The sequence below is a fragment of the Mixophyes fleayi genome, chromosome 2 (assembly GCF_038048845.1).
Source record: "Mixophyes fleayi isolate aMixFle1 chromosome 2, aMixFle1.hap1, whole genome shotgun sequence".
NCBI lineage: Eukaryota > Metazoa > Chordata > Amphibia > Anura > Limnodynastidae > Mixophyes > Mixophyes fleayi.
In genome coordinates, this window is record NC_134403.1 from 249340193 (window position 1) to 249355441 (window position 15249).

The window sequence follows — 15249 nt, forward strand, 5'->3', positions numbered from 1 at the left end:
ACGTATTGGAATTGAAGGCCATTCTATTGGCCCTCCGGGGAGCTCAGTCCCTTCTTCGGGGCCACCCGGTCAGAATCCAGTCCGACAATGCCACGGCCGCGGCATATGTCAACAGGCAAGGAGGAACCAGAAGTGCAGCGACTATGGAGATTGCAGACCAAATATTGGTTTGGGCAGAGCAATATGTTCCAGCAACATCGGCAGTTTTCATTCCAGGAATAGAAACTGGGAGGCGGACTATCTAAGTCGAAACCTGATGATGCCGGGGGAGTGGTCACTCCATCCGGTAGTCTTCCAGTCTCTGGTTCACAGATGGGGTCTTCCAGATATAGACCTCATGGCCTCCAGACACAACAGGAAGGTCCACAGGTTTTGCGCAGGGGCAGGGGATCCCCTAGCGGCGGCAGTGGACGTCCTGACGATGTCATGGGAGTTCAGGATGGGATACCTGTTTCCTCTGATTCCCATGTTTCCTAGCATCCTCAGACGAGTACGGCAGGGCCTTCTACCAATAATCCTAGTAGCTCCCTCTTGGCCGCGCCGAGTGTGGTACGCAGACATAATATCTATGGCGGAAGGTCCGGGGTTCCGCCTTCCGTATCGAGACGACCTGCTTCTGCAAGGTCCATTCCATTACCAGAATTTACCTCAGCTCAGTTTAACGGCATGGCTGTTGAGGCCAGCCTCTGGAGGGCTAGAGGCTTTTCTTTCACTGTAGTACAGACTATGATGCGAGCAAGGAAGCCAGCTTCATCTCGCATTTATCATCGGATTTGGAAGGCCTACATTAGATGGTGCGAAAATAGGACGTGCCACTCGTCCTCTTTTCGTCTTCCCCGTCTGTTAGCTTTCCTTCAGGATGGCCTGGAAGCAGGCCTTAGATTAGGTTCCCTAAAGGTCCAGGTATCGGCACTTTCCATATGTTTTCATATGAAATCAGCTGATTTACCAGATATTAGGACTTTTTTCCCGGGAGTCTTGCATATTCAGCCTCCCTATGTCCCTCCTACAGCTCCATGGGATCTCAACATGGTGCTGGATATGCTCTAGGGGCCTCCCTTTGAGCCATTGAACAAGGCAGATTTAAAGCGGTTGACCTGGAAGGTCCTCTTTCTTTTGGCTATTGCATCTGCTCGTAGAGTTTCCGAATTAGGAGCCCTGTCCTGCCGGGAACCATTTTTTGTTTTCCACGAGGACAGAGCGGTGTTAAGGACCCTCCCTTCTTTTGTTCCAAAGTAGTTTCGGCCTTTCATCTCAACCAGGAAATTGTAGTGGTTTTTTCATCTTCTTCCCATGCGGATTTACAATCCATGGAAAAGTTAGATGTGGTTAGGGCTCTCCGCAATTGTTAAAAGAACTTCCCAGATTAGACGTACTGACTCTCTGTTTGTTTTTTAGGACGCTAATAAGAGAGGCTGGCCAGCCTCAAAACAGTCCATTGCAAGATGGGTTACGTCTACCATCAGGCAGGCTTATATAAAGGCTAACCGTCCTGTGCCGGAGAGAATTACAGCCCATTCCACCAGATCAGTAGGGGCGTCGTGGGCAGCAAGGAATGGTGCTTCTGCGGACCAGCTTTGCAGGGCAGCCACCTGGTCCTCTGTCCACACTTTTACGAAATTTTATCAATTAATGTTTTTGCATCAGCCGATGCAAAATTCACTCGTAGTGCTTTACGAGCGGGATTTTCAGAGTAATCCCACCCTTTAGGGGCTGCTTTAGAACGTCCCCATGGTACGCAGTGTCCCCCAGACTGGATGAAAGAGAAAAGAGAATTTATGTACTTACGTTAAATCCGTTTCTCTGATTCCGTCTAGGGGACACTGCGATCCCTCCCTTCTGTTTTTCTTCTGTGTGCTCTTGTTTGACTGCCCTTTTTTCCTCCTGGGGCTTTTTAAAACTAACTGGATTGTACAGGAAGAGGCAGGGGGATTGTAGAGGGGAGGGGTCTGTCGGCAGCACTAAAGTTAACTAGTTAGGTGCCAACTCCCAAGCTCCCCTCCACAACCCAAGGTGCCCCATGGTAAGCAGTGTCCGCCAGACGGAATCAGAGAAACGGATTTAACGTAAGTACATAAATCCTCTTTTTTGTGCAAAGCAATGATGACTGCACGTGTTTCCTTGCAGGTAACCATGGTTAACAGAGGAAGAACAATGATTTCAAGCACCACCCCCCTTTTAAAGCTTCCAGTCTGTTATTCTAACTCAATCAGCATGACAGAGAGATCTCCAGCCTTGTCCTCGTCAACATTCACCTGAAGAGAGAATCATTGACCTGATGTCAGCTGGTCTTTTTGTGGCACGGCTGAAATGCAGTGGAAATGTTGTTTTTGGGATAAAGTTCATTGTTATGGCAAAGTGGGACTTTGACATTAATTGTAATTCATCTGATCACTCTTCATGACATTCTGGAGTATATGCAAATTGCCACCATAAAAACTGAGGCAGCAGACTCTGTGAAAAATAATATTTGTGTCAGTCTTAAAACTTTTGGCCACTGCTGTATAATGAGGTTTATGTGGGCAGTCATATTATAGTCCGTTGCACAGTAGCTCTTGGCATTCTCTACATACACAGTTTAGGTCCCAGTGATTTTATCTTCATGCTTTTTGATTATTGGTTGCAATACTTGTGATGTGAATGTATTGTTATTTATTGAGGTATTAAATACTATCTCTGGTTTAACCAATTTATATGTATTCTGTCATGGTTTAAAACTATTTTTTATTTTGGTTACCTAACTATCACATTTCAGCGCTGCTCTTTGTGTGTCTTTTGTATGTTTATGAGTAGGGATTAGCAATTAACCCTATTTCTGGAGCTGTGCTGTGCGTATCTTAAGTATAGTGTAACCCAGCATGGTCTCTTTTTCTTTTTTGTCTCTATTTGATGACATCATTATGGACACTTTATGCAGACCACAGTACTTAACGGAGTCTGAGAAAACTAAAGAAGCGTAACAATGAATCTAAGTGAAATAGGTTGTATCTTCATGCTAATGGGGAATTAAGTCAAAGATGGGGAGGGAAATTATCTTTCATTTATCTAAATATGTATAATGGGCACAGTTACAAATTTCTTCCTTTTGCTCTTTTGTTAGGTTAAGTACTTTGTTATTTATGGCTACACTTTTTTTGGGGAAAATCAAGAACGGGTTATAAATTTTGTATTTTTGTAAGAATTTTAAAGTTCTCTCATGTTCTGTTACATATATGTGGTTTCGTTTTTTCTCTGTATATATTATGTATCTGATACTACCATCTATTTAATGTGGCACTTATTTCCCTATTGTCATGTACTTATTGGAAGGTATGTTACTGTCAACCTTTCAGGGATGCTTTCCACTTGCTATTTATGCAATCTATAGAACCTCAAGCAATATGTCTTTTGAGATTTACAAACATTCCAAGGAATAAGTATTGGCTCAGTGGAGTTGCACTATTTTGGAAGAAGTTTTTCCTCTTTGCTTCTAACATGAGGAAAGCAATGTCAGATATATTCAAACTGCTTAAACAAATTGGAACATTGTTAAAATTTGAAGCAATGGCTACAGGATAGGGATGCTCTGATAGACCTGCTATCTGTGAAACTGGACAACTAATTACATATTTTAGAATTAAGATATCACCTGTTGTCTGACCTGTATGCTAACAATATTAGTCCCCTTATGGTTAAGATTTTCAAATGAGTTTCTCTACCTTTGGCATAGAAAGCTGCTTTAATTAAGATTATTTCATTTGCAGGATTTATTTTCTTAAACATGTACATGTAAAGGATCTCCTATTTGCATAATAAAAACTACATTTCCTATCAAAAATGTAGGCTATCTTACCATTTAGGGCAGAGGTGCTCAAACCCAGTCCTCATGAACTACTAACAGGTCATGTTTTCAGGATTTCTGTCTGCAAAAACAGGTGGGGTGATTACTGACCCAGAAAAATAGATAAACACACCTGTGTATGATTATAGAAATCCTGAAAACATGAACTGTTGGTAGCTTTTGAGGAATGAGCTTGGGCATCTCTGATTTAGGGGGACTACATTTTCCAGATATGACAAGATATAACCTTGCTTGCCTCCTCAAGATACCTAAACAAATTAACATTTTCACAACCAGTTTATATCACTGGCCTCTCTACCTGCAATAAATCACAACACCTGTAAATAATTACCATCTCACATAAAGCAAAACAATTTTTTAAAAGGCATAATAATGATGTAGAAATGTTTTCTTTTATCCTACAGAGTCTAGATACTCACTGCAATCGAAAGGTATACAATTTATGGAGATCAATAATGAAAGCACAGATAAAATGTTATGCCACAACCTTCTGATAAAATACGTGTTGGCTCCTACTGTATTTTTGTTACAATTAAATTATCTACGTCAAACAATCTGACATGATATTACAAGCCACATCAAGACCTAATAAGTTTGATGACATTATACAAATAGCCAAAAGGTTAATGTACGGCATACCCGAAATATATAGTAAATTTATGGAACTTTGATTTTGATACTTTCTAAAATACTTTTCAGGTGTTGCAAAATATTTTTTTTAGAATATCCTACACTGAGGACCTCCTGGATGTATTGGAGAGGGTGAAAAGGTGCAATCATCCTTCAATGGGCAACACAGTATCATATACAAGACCAACAATCATTTCCTCAAATGCAAATAAAGCTTATCCCTCATATAGTAAAAATTGATTTTCTTGACAGCTAGCAAAACTCATTGTGTAATGGTAGATAGTCCCATCAAAGATATATCATGTACACTGATGTCTTGAGTCTTCTGACAATGCATAAAGCAGTTGCTTTAATTGATAAAGAGAGGATGATCAACATGTTTTTCTTGTTGGGATTTATAAGCAGCCTTCCAGGGGAGACTTATGAACTGTAATTAAGGAATTTAGAGATGTAACATGGATGTCACATAGACAGGTAGCAGGATTACTGATCTTAGCTTAACTATTTGAATATAAATTAAAAGGTTAGCTGACCATACCAAAAATGTCCCATGGGTGGACATACATGAGACATTCCAATATTATGGTGAGGACTGGAATACTTATGGAAATGGGACCTGATTAGACTTTAACATGTTTTGTTTTCATCTGTTTTATGTTAGAGCAGTGTTTCTCAAACCCAGTCCTATCTGCAGGTTTTCCAGGTGAAATAATTAGCACCACCTGTTGATCTGTTACAATGTGTCAGTCAGTAATGAGTACACCTGTGCTCCAGCAAAGAGATATGGAAAACATGCACTGTTTGGGGTCCCTGAGGACTGGGTTTGGGAAACAATGTGTTAGATGAATATTTTACTCACACAGTTGAATTACTTGGGTTTCTACAATTCTGAATATTGAAATCTGAGGTTTACTTTATTTCATGTATTGAAAATTAAAAGACTTTGAGGCCTCTGTATCATGTGTATTGTACTGATATTTGATGTGAATTTACTGTACCTATGCATCAATAATTTTTGGGGTTTTTAAGTATACCCAATACAATATTTTATACCCATGTATGTGGCCAAATTTAAGAATAACCATCTGGCAGCATTAGCATGTGTGAGTTCACATTTACTCCCCAGAGGGATCAAGAGAGAGGCAGTTGAGAGAGAAAATTCCACTTCCGGAATGGAAGGTTAAGAAAGAGATCTCTTCCATGAAACATTTCAGGTGTCAAATAGAGCCTGACAATCTCCAGAACAAATTTTTTTTTAATAGTAATTGAGATTATATCACATACAGCCCAAGATCCAACAACCTCTTGACGCATAAAAAGTAGAAACTTTCTCCTTAACCTGTATTCTAACAAAGACACAAACATTTTTATATTATTAATGTTCTGCCTCCCAATAGTCTTTGTGGAAAGTGTAAATGGGAAAGACCTGTGTCATGACAGTGAACTACACAAAAATAGAATTAATAGTAAATAGTGTACATAAATTCTCTTTGCTTGGAACGGCACTATTACAGTAGAGACAACTAGAGTGTATGTTCCTTCCTCGCTTGGAGGCAGGATAACAAACAAATTGAACTAGCTTCCTTAACTCTGTTCACTTCACATTCTTCTTCTCCTACAACTGCATAGACTACTGGGAGACGTAGGCAGTAATGCCACCATTTTGTTGAAGCCTCACGGTGGTGCCATTTTGGTGTAGCCTCGTGGTTGTGGGGGTCTCGTGTGAAATTAAATTGGAGCTATTACTTAGACTGAAAAGTTAAATTATGGTTGTATATTTGGCATATATTCACTCAGAATACTGTACATCTACGGAAAAATTTAAGTGTTGTGTTAATGCTTAGCTAAATTACACAGCTACAGTTAAGAAGTCATACTAAATATGTAATGCATTGAGATGCCATACATTGTAAATTCCGATGAATGAAAAGTTGTCTTAGATTTACAAAGCATTGTAATGGTGATCTAGCTGAGATTCCTACACACTTCAAAAGGATGTTGGAGGAGATAAAAGCACATTTGTGATTTCCTTAAAATTAGCCACATTTGCTGCATTATCAAGAATTTATTCAATGGCTGTGTGGAAAGCATGTCTCCCAAACTGAGATGCAATAGAGAAAAAGACATCCAGATAATGACTAGCCAATATGTGGATAGATGTTCATCCAGCGGCTTTGCAAAATTCTGTCATTGAAACTTTAGTTTTTCTTGCCAAAGATGTTGCCACTGTCCACTTTGAGTGGCTCTCAGTACCTCTGGCAACTTACACCCTATTCTTTTTTATTTTATATAAATAAGCACACCTTTTCCAAGGGCCTGTAGAAATCACAAAAAGTTGCCCCGTGCTTCTTAATCCCTCCATCCTAGATAAATATATGGAAATTGCTTTAGCAAAGCCCAATGATTCATCACTAGGTTGTGGATGGTAGTATGACCTCCTGATTAATGTGGAATGTAGATATTACTTTTGGCAGAAACAGTGGATTGTCTCCAGGTAACATATTAGTTGCATATATAATCAGCAAGGGTTCCTTGCACAACAGTACTTTTCATTCTCCCACTCTGTGAGCAGAAGTAAACGCCACCAGGAACACCACATTTAGTATCTATCTCAAAGAAATATCTTGTAGTGATGCAAAAGGATCAGATAGGGTCTTATATACGGTTTGGGGTTGTTTTAAATAAACCTGTCTCTACCTAACCTGGAAAGATTAAAAACACCAAAAAATGCCTGGTCGCGAAACATTGGAAAAATACAAACCCTCGTAGACAGCAACTTCTCGCTAAAATCTAGTATTTAGTATCCATGGAGAAAATTTCAGCATATCTAAACAAGAAAACCCATACATTTTCCCAAATCTGGAGTGATTGGTTCACCTACAATGGCCCCTCAGGCCCCAACCCACCACCTGCACTAATTCAGAATATTTTGGCCCTTTTCCTGAAAACAGCTCAGCCCAGGTTGATTGACGCATGATGATCTATTTGGTATGCTCTCTGGACACCAGGGAGCCCGGTCTCAACACCCTTCATCAACATCATTTATTTATATAGTGCCAGCAAATTCCGTAGCGCTTTACAATTGGGAACAAACATTAATAAAACAATACTGGGTAATACATACAGAGAGGAAAGAGAACCCTGCTCGCAAGCTTATAATCTGCCTTTACTACTGTATACAATGCCACACTTCCTTGCATCTCCTTAAGGCTCTCTCTTGGCTTATTACAGAAATGTCCTACAACCTATTTATTTTGTGTAACCACCCTAAATGGACATAACCTTTATGCTTTGGTTCCCGTTTCACACTGTAATTTGTTCCTACCCTCTAGGGTTAATGCCGAATGCCTGTTTATTGTGTGACACAATCTATAAGTTTAAAAAAAAACAAAAAAAAAAATCACCAAAACATAAGCGCAGATTACAGAAGATAAAACTAATGTTGGAGAGGTACAAGACACCATCTATGTAATAGGTTTGTAAGAGCGACTTTAATGTTTACCTTTAGCGTGCAGGGTTAAGCATATTTTAATATGCACTATATGGAAAAAAAAGTATATGGGCACCCCTGTTAATTATTGAATTTAGGTGATTCAATCAGACCCGTTGCCAGAGGTGTATAAAATCAAGCACCTAGCCATGCAGTCTCCATTTGCAAACATTTGTGATACAAAATAGGTTGTTCTGAAGAGCTCAGTGACTTCAAGCGTGGTACTGTGATAGGATGCCATCTTTGCAATAAGACTTTGTGCAATTTCATCCCTGCTAGATATTCCACAGTCAGCTGTGATATTATTAGAAAGTGGAAGTGTGACTGGATCACAGATAAATAACTTATTTGGGGCTGGATCATGTAGAAATAATTTAGTGTAGAAATGTATTTCAACCAGAAGTACAGGAACAAATGTATAATTTGAAATGCACTTATGTTACATTGGTTTGTGTTTTGTATGCAAGTGTCATTGTTTGAGTTTGTATCTTTGCTAGAGGAAGTCTGTTTGCTGATAGAAGGAAATGTTAAGTCTTTATGTGAAGTGATAAAAACCTGTTTAGTCTGTATACCCAGCAGGGGGCCACTGCCTGGCATTACTGGATCTCAGATAATGCAAGCATCAAGTTTTAGCACATAACAGAGAAGTGTAAATATTGTTAGCTTTGCATTGCATGTAAATCCATGTTTGGGTAAACTAATTGCATCCTGATTCTAAAAATAGCCCATGAGGCTGTGTTCAAATCGGTATAAAAAGCCCTGTCTTGTATTGAAAATTCCTTTCTTGATTTATCCGACCTGCCCCTGCTGCTTTCAACCAGTGCGAGCAAATAAACATCACTTGCTTCAAAGACCTGCTTGGAAAACGTCTCTATTCATGTGACCTACAGATGAGACCCAAAATCTAACCCGTTCCTGGCTGTTTCTGAAGTTTTGACCCAGCTTTTCCGGTACCACCGCTCTGCCCGCTACCCAGCAGCTCTGGTCAGTGTGATAGGCCAGGGGCGATCCACCCACAGCACCCCTGATGCATAGGAAGAGATCAGGAGTACCAGCCCAGGTACACCAGTAACAGGATACATTAGCAGTGCTAGTTACCCAGAAGAAACCCAATACTGGATGTCAGTAAGGAGTCCAGTGGTGGCATTTGTAAGCCCCTCCTACTGCAGTTAGAGGGCGCATTTGGGATAACAAAAGGGAACAGTGGCAAAGTAAGTCCAGCTGTTTCCCAGCAACAACAGACAGGGTGATATAGGCGGTCCACCCTGTCACAGGAAGCATTTAGGAACAACAACTCAGACACGAAGCAGAAAACCACATAAAATCAGAGTAGGGTCAACGACTGCTAAGGTGCATGGTGCACAAAAGTCGTCAACACTCTGCTGATTCCATAACTAAAGAGTTCCAAACGTCTACTGCCATTAACGCAAGCACAAAAACGGTGAACCGCAAACTAAATGCTTCAGCAAACCAAGTTATTTTGGACAATGCTATGCTTCCGACTTTCTGGAAACAGTTTGGTTAAGCATCCGAATACTTTTGTCCATATCGTGTATGTAGACTAAGATAATAAAAAAAAATCTTAGAATTTTATTTCCAGGGGACGTTACCATGTGTAACAATAGAAAACCACTAGCAAAACAAAGGTGGATCCTTGAGACAGAGGTCAGTAAAATGTAGCATATTTGTTTGTAGGTATACTAGCAGTTTCCCTATCTCACAAAATGTTATTCGTAGACAAGAGAAACAGTATCATTTGTATGATTTGAAATGCACAATACTTAAATATGGCATGTTTTAATCAGATGATGCAATGAACTGCACATCCTTAATTAATATAACTTAAGCAAACAAAATAAATATTCTACCAATAACTGAGTGATGATACAAAAAAAAAAAAACCCTGAGCATAAATAAAAAAAAAAAAAATTGGTGCAAAAGCTAAAGTCCCATATCTGAAATCCGTGAAACACATAAGGTTTGAAATTCTCCACAAAAAGTACTGTAGGATGTTAATATGTATTTGCTAGAATTTGCAATATTTTAAAATTTCAACAGGCTGTAGTGTCACGTATATTAAAAACTCTAATTTAGACCATCAAAATCCCTTTTTTCTCTTGGAAGTCATTTGATTGCTCCGATACTTCATAGCACGGTGCTGTTGTCGTCGCAATAAAGTGTCCCCCATATCCTCCTCTTGTGGCTGATCATATACTGTAGAGATTAAATGCATCGGTTTCTTTTGCCCTAGGCAGAAAGTTGACAACTTTTCCCCATGATACCTATAAAAGAACATGACCAGATATTACAAATCCAAATAAATGCAGCAACTTCAGTCCATTTTCAATCTAACTTTGTGACTTTAGACTTACCCCAAGCCACGCCTGCATTTTGGTTTTTGTCCTTCATTCTCCAAAGCCTCAGGCATTCCTGTACCACTGGCACCAAGTCCATCTCCCTCAGTCCACCCCTGACGCTCCATTAGCTTTCGTCCAACTCCCTGGCAAGAAAATTATGAATTCTGGGAGTGTCTACTATACCATAAGAGGTGAGTAAGATACACAACACAGCACACAAGCATAGCATATTATACCAAGAAGTGCTCATCATAAATTTCACAATGATCAAGTTCATTCAGTGATACAAATTTGTTATTTAGGGGCCTGTTTATCATTGCCTGCATTTTTTTTTACCCGATAAGAATCATTCCCCAACGCCACTATGGGTCTATGGAGGCGGCAGTGTTCAACGGTTCTTTCATTAACGTAGGAGATACCTGTGATATCACCTGCATTAGACAGGTCATAAATTAGCCACAAACTAAAAATTGCCATAAACATGTGGAAACATTTTGGCAACTATATGCTTCATAAATAGTACCCTTGAACTCTACAAACCTCACAATGAAATTGTAAAAATAATACAATGGCGACGACATTATACAGTTCCCCATTCCCACCATGTACAACTTCGTATAGTAAGCTCAGCTGCCTTACAAATGAGGTTTTCCATTGAGTGACCCAAAATACAGGTTGCCCCTAAGTAAATGAGGGCTAATAGTCATCAGAAATATAAAGGTTTCTATACCTTGTGAGAATTTGAGATTGTGTTTATATTTACTGTGCAAGTTATTGTCCTCGGACATCGGTTATTCTCTATAAACTTCGCCTACAAAAGGAGGACTACAATGTCTATTAGTAAGATTACCAGCAGATAGTAGACTAGACTTTTAATAAATTATACTATAGAGTAACAGTACTTAATACGCAAAAATCATGTAATTCTTAGAGAAGAGCTGTGATATGAATTCTGTTCTAACCTTTGTATAGCGTTCAAAATTACCAAGGCCATTTTTTTTCTCTGCTGCATCCAGTCCATCTCGCCTCCTTGTCTCTAGTCGCATCTTTAAAAAATCTTTGGCATCTTTATCTCCAGCACCAGACTCATAATAACCACTCATATCCACATCCCAATCATCAGCAGTCTGTTCATCAAAATCTGGGAAAAAAATAGTGTTGTAAATGAGGTTGTGGCAATCTACTGTGACACTGGAAGTGTTCCGCAGGAGTGCCTGTATATTGCTCTTGGCTATCTGTTGAAGGCCGCTCTATGCTTTTAGAGGGCAGCTTCTGAGCAAAAAGCTGCTGCATGTAAGCAATTTCACGATGCTGACCGTGCAACAATGAGATATCCAGATGTGTGAAAGGGGGCATCCCACAGAAGCATTTAAAGAACAAATGGCTGATGGGGTACAGGTATTAGAAACAATAAAGGCTGTTGTAGTGGGAAAGCGGAGTCAAATCCAAAAAATAATTATCACAACGTACAATAATAAAGCGTATTGCAAATAGCTAATGTAGCACCTTGTAAGTTGTATATGGCTTAAGCATATTTACAAATTTAGGCAGCAAAGACTTAACTTGTGATTTCTTAAATGCAAATAATAAATTCATTATTTTTTTATGTGGGGCAAATAAGTACATGGTGAACTTGTTTCTTGTGCATCTGTACTAAATGGTTCCTTGATTTTCATTTAGTGGGAGCTAAAAATTGATTTAGCAACTTCCAACCCCTTTTTAACCTCAGCACCTCGTTACAAGAACACTTCTTCCAGCAAGTCCAAAAAATTATATTAGCCTGTTTAGTGCACTCACCTCCTTCCTGTTCTTTCCATATCTGGGCATCTGTGTAGAACACCAAACCAGACCCACCCTTCTCCCACTTCAGCTCAATCTCTTCCTCATACAAACGTTCTTTACAGCGTTCTTGCTCAGTGACGTCTTCATGTAAAGCCTCATGTCGCTCCCATTCCTCACATGTGTCATTATCCTAAATAAAAGTAAATAAGATTTTAATTTGGGTTAAATATATTAACCAAAATAAGTTATTCAATTTTCTTGCTGAAACATTGAATCATTATGCATAGGAAAATTGGCAGACTGGGTGGCAAAAGAGCAATTCTTTGCAGAAGAGGTTTGACACAGAAGACAATGCTGTAAACAGTACAGCACCTTTGCAGCATATCTGCGTTGTTCATTTTTCTAAAAACATTGTAATAAGCTAGTTCTCAGTATAAAGACTACCAAATAAGTACATTATGGTATAGAGACCTGGATGGATAAAGGAAAAAAAACCAAAAACAACCAATTAATTTTTACATATCATTACCCTATTTCACCCTCCCCTTTTCTTCTAACAAGGGGTAATCCTACTACAGCAAATAATGAGTCATTTCAGTCTTGAGAAAGACCCCAGGGAGGAGTTGAAACGTGTTGGAAGCTCATATTCAGTGGGACTCCAGTTGGCTTGGACGTACTTGTTGGAGAAGGGACAGTTTTAACATCCATGCGATCCACATCTCCTCTCAGAGTCTGATATTGTCCTTTTTCCGGAAGGAGTGCCCTCCCACATGTGAGGGTGTTCAATATCCATTTATTCTTATGTGGATTTTATTTTTATTGTTCTAAGTTTACATATTTTTATATATCACAATGGCATTGTACCATAGAGGTGTTTTTTTTTTTTTTTAAATATTACTAGATGATGGAAGTTTCATCTCTACACTCCTATAATCTACATTGAGGTCTGAAGATAAGTCTGATGGTATATATCTCACGCAAGTTACCAGGAAACCTTCGTGTGAGCATAATATTGGAAGGATCCCTCCGATCCTAGGCACATGGTGGATGAATACATCATTTTCCTACACGTTTTACTATTGGGGAATATCCACTATTTTGATCGGACTTTGTGGTTTTCTGTACAGTGGAGGATATATGGTTTTTACGTAATACACTATATTGTGTTTGTTTTCTACATTACATGTAACGTCATATGTAAATGGAAAGTGTATAACAAGATTACCTCACACATCTCTCTGTAAATCCATGAGCACTTTATGTAAGCATATTTTATTTGTAAATTACTAACTCTGGATTTATTGGAGGTCTTTATATATACGGTCTGAGCGACTTATGGAGGAGCGCTATAACTATATCCATATTTATTATTGTGTATCAATGTAAACAAGTCTGTGTGTAATGCAGATCCCTGGTTAACGAACATTGCAAGTCCTCTTCTATTCATGGGCTGTCGGTGAACAAATTCCTTACCATGTCAATAAACAAGTTATTTAAAATGTAAGCATGATAAAAGCAGATACACAGGTCCCTTGATCACCGATTCATTACTTACATCCTCAGAGTTAGACTGCTCCACAGTGTCATCATCTATGAGCAGATTTGATCCAATGCTGCCCCCTTCGGTTATCTCATGTCCAGTGGCAGTATACACACCCTCCTCTGTTTTGGAAGTCTCTGTCCCTGCATAGACAAAAGGGACCTTGCCATAGCGTCTCCCTGAACCAGGAAACTGCAGACTCAAACGAGTAATAAGTCTGGGTGGTAAACGGCATGACCGTATTAGCTGCAGGAAGACACTCACAGGCGTTCCAACATTTCCTTGGGGCATAAGTGCTGGAGGTTTAAGCTCAGACATTCTGAGCAACTCCGCTGAGGTCACCTGTTTCTCCACATCTTCCACATCTGTAAAGGGACATTGGACTTCCAACATTTCACGACGTGTCTTATAGGGAAAGTCCTGCAGGTCTGTGAAAGAATTATTAAAAGACACAAGGAGATGATTAGCGCAAGTTTAACAAGGTAACCATACTCCGTCTGGTTCATCCCAAACTCTCAAAGACATAATAGCCATCTTTATGCTTAAGAGGTATTTCTTAATTCTAAAGAAACAAAACCAACTGCACTAATTTGCTGTTTCTGGAAATTAAATGTTAATTAGATTAAATGTTATCAGGACAACCCATTATTAAATGGCGAGTGTTGAACTAGTATTGCCACCTAAACAATATTTGCCCTACAGGAGTGTCCACATAATTAACAGGACAGAAACTAAATATGCGAAGGTGGGAATTTATTCCTTTCCTCACCTACAAATATTTTTAAATTACTAAGCCAAACTCAACCTTTTTAATAACCAACAACTGGCTACGATCCAACAAGCGTCCATGTATTATAATAAATGGAGAATAAGGTCTAGGCCCATACATAACAGTATTCAGATACCTCTTTCCGGAGTTTCTCGGACCCTGTGGATCAGGCACCTGCCGGGGACCTGGTTCCCTGCTGGGTCCAACCAGGGTTTCCCATGATACATGTGCAGGAAGCTCTGTGCTCTCTCCCGTCTGACGGTAACCGGACAACAAAACGTGCCACATTTGGCAGCCGCTGACCCTCTCCGCTCCGGTCGGTGTCGGTAATGGAAACATACGAAGCCGTCGCTCTCCGTGAACTGACTGAAGTAATACCGCAACTGAGCTGAACGAAAGCGGCGCGGTATTCCACTGATAATAAAGAGAACCGGGGTACATGGCTTCTCCATTTCCCGGAACCACTTGATGTAGTCACGTGATTGTCGGCCATCTTGGTAGGGATTTTGATTTGCAGCCGTGTGTGTGTAGCAACCATTTTAGTGGGAGGGCAGGGAGGCTGGTCACGTGCTTAGTCCGCCATCTTACTTTGGTGAAGCGCCATATGCAGTGCATGCTGACTAAATTACATGATTAGAGATGCAGGGAGTTAAGCTTTGGGGGGGTGTCCGACTAAACCCGATACTCAGTAAAACACACAGATGAAAGTCAGCAACGTAACATCACCTTTAGCCGTTATTGTCGTTGAAAATTAACGTAGCCAATTAAAAATAGTCCTGACTCATCCCGAGATTGGCGAACACCCTGCACTCACTAGCCAATCCCGTTCAACCTGACACC

The 15249-nt window shown here is 39.8% G+C and overlaps 1 protein-coding gene across 1 annotated transcript; it reads right to left on the minus strand.

Moving 5' to 3' along the window:
* Positions 1 to 9532: 9532 nt before the first annotated feature.
* Positions 9533 to 15247, minus strand: GPATCH3 (G-patch domain containing 3). The gene is given in 7 exon segments (XM_075195785.1): positions 9533 to 10243; positions 10334 to 10461; positions 11281 to 11459; positions 12116 to 12290; positions 13656 to 14068; positions 14546 to 14864; positions 14867 to 15247. Coding segments are annotated over 7 exon segments (1479 nt in total). The 5' UTR covers positions 14948 to 15247; the 3' UTR covers positions 9533 to 10059.
* Positions 15248 to 15249: the final 2 nt, after the last annotated feature.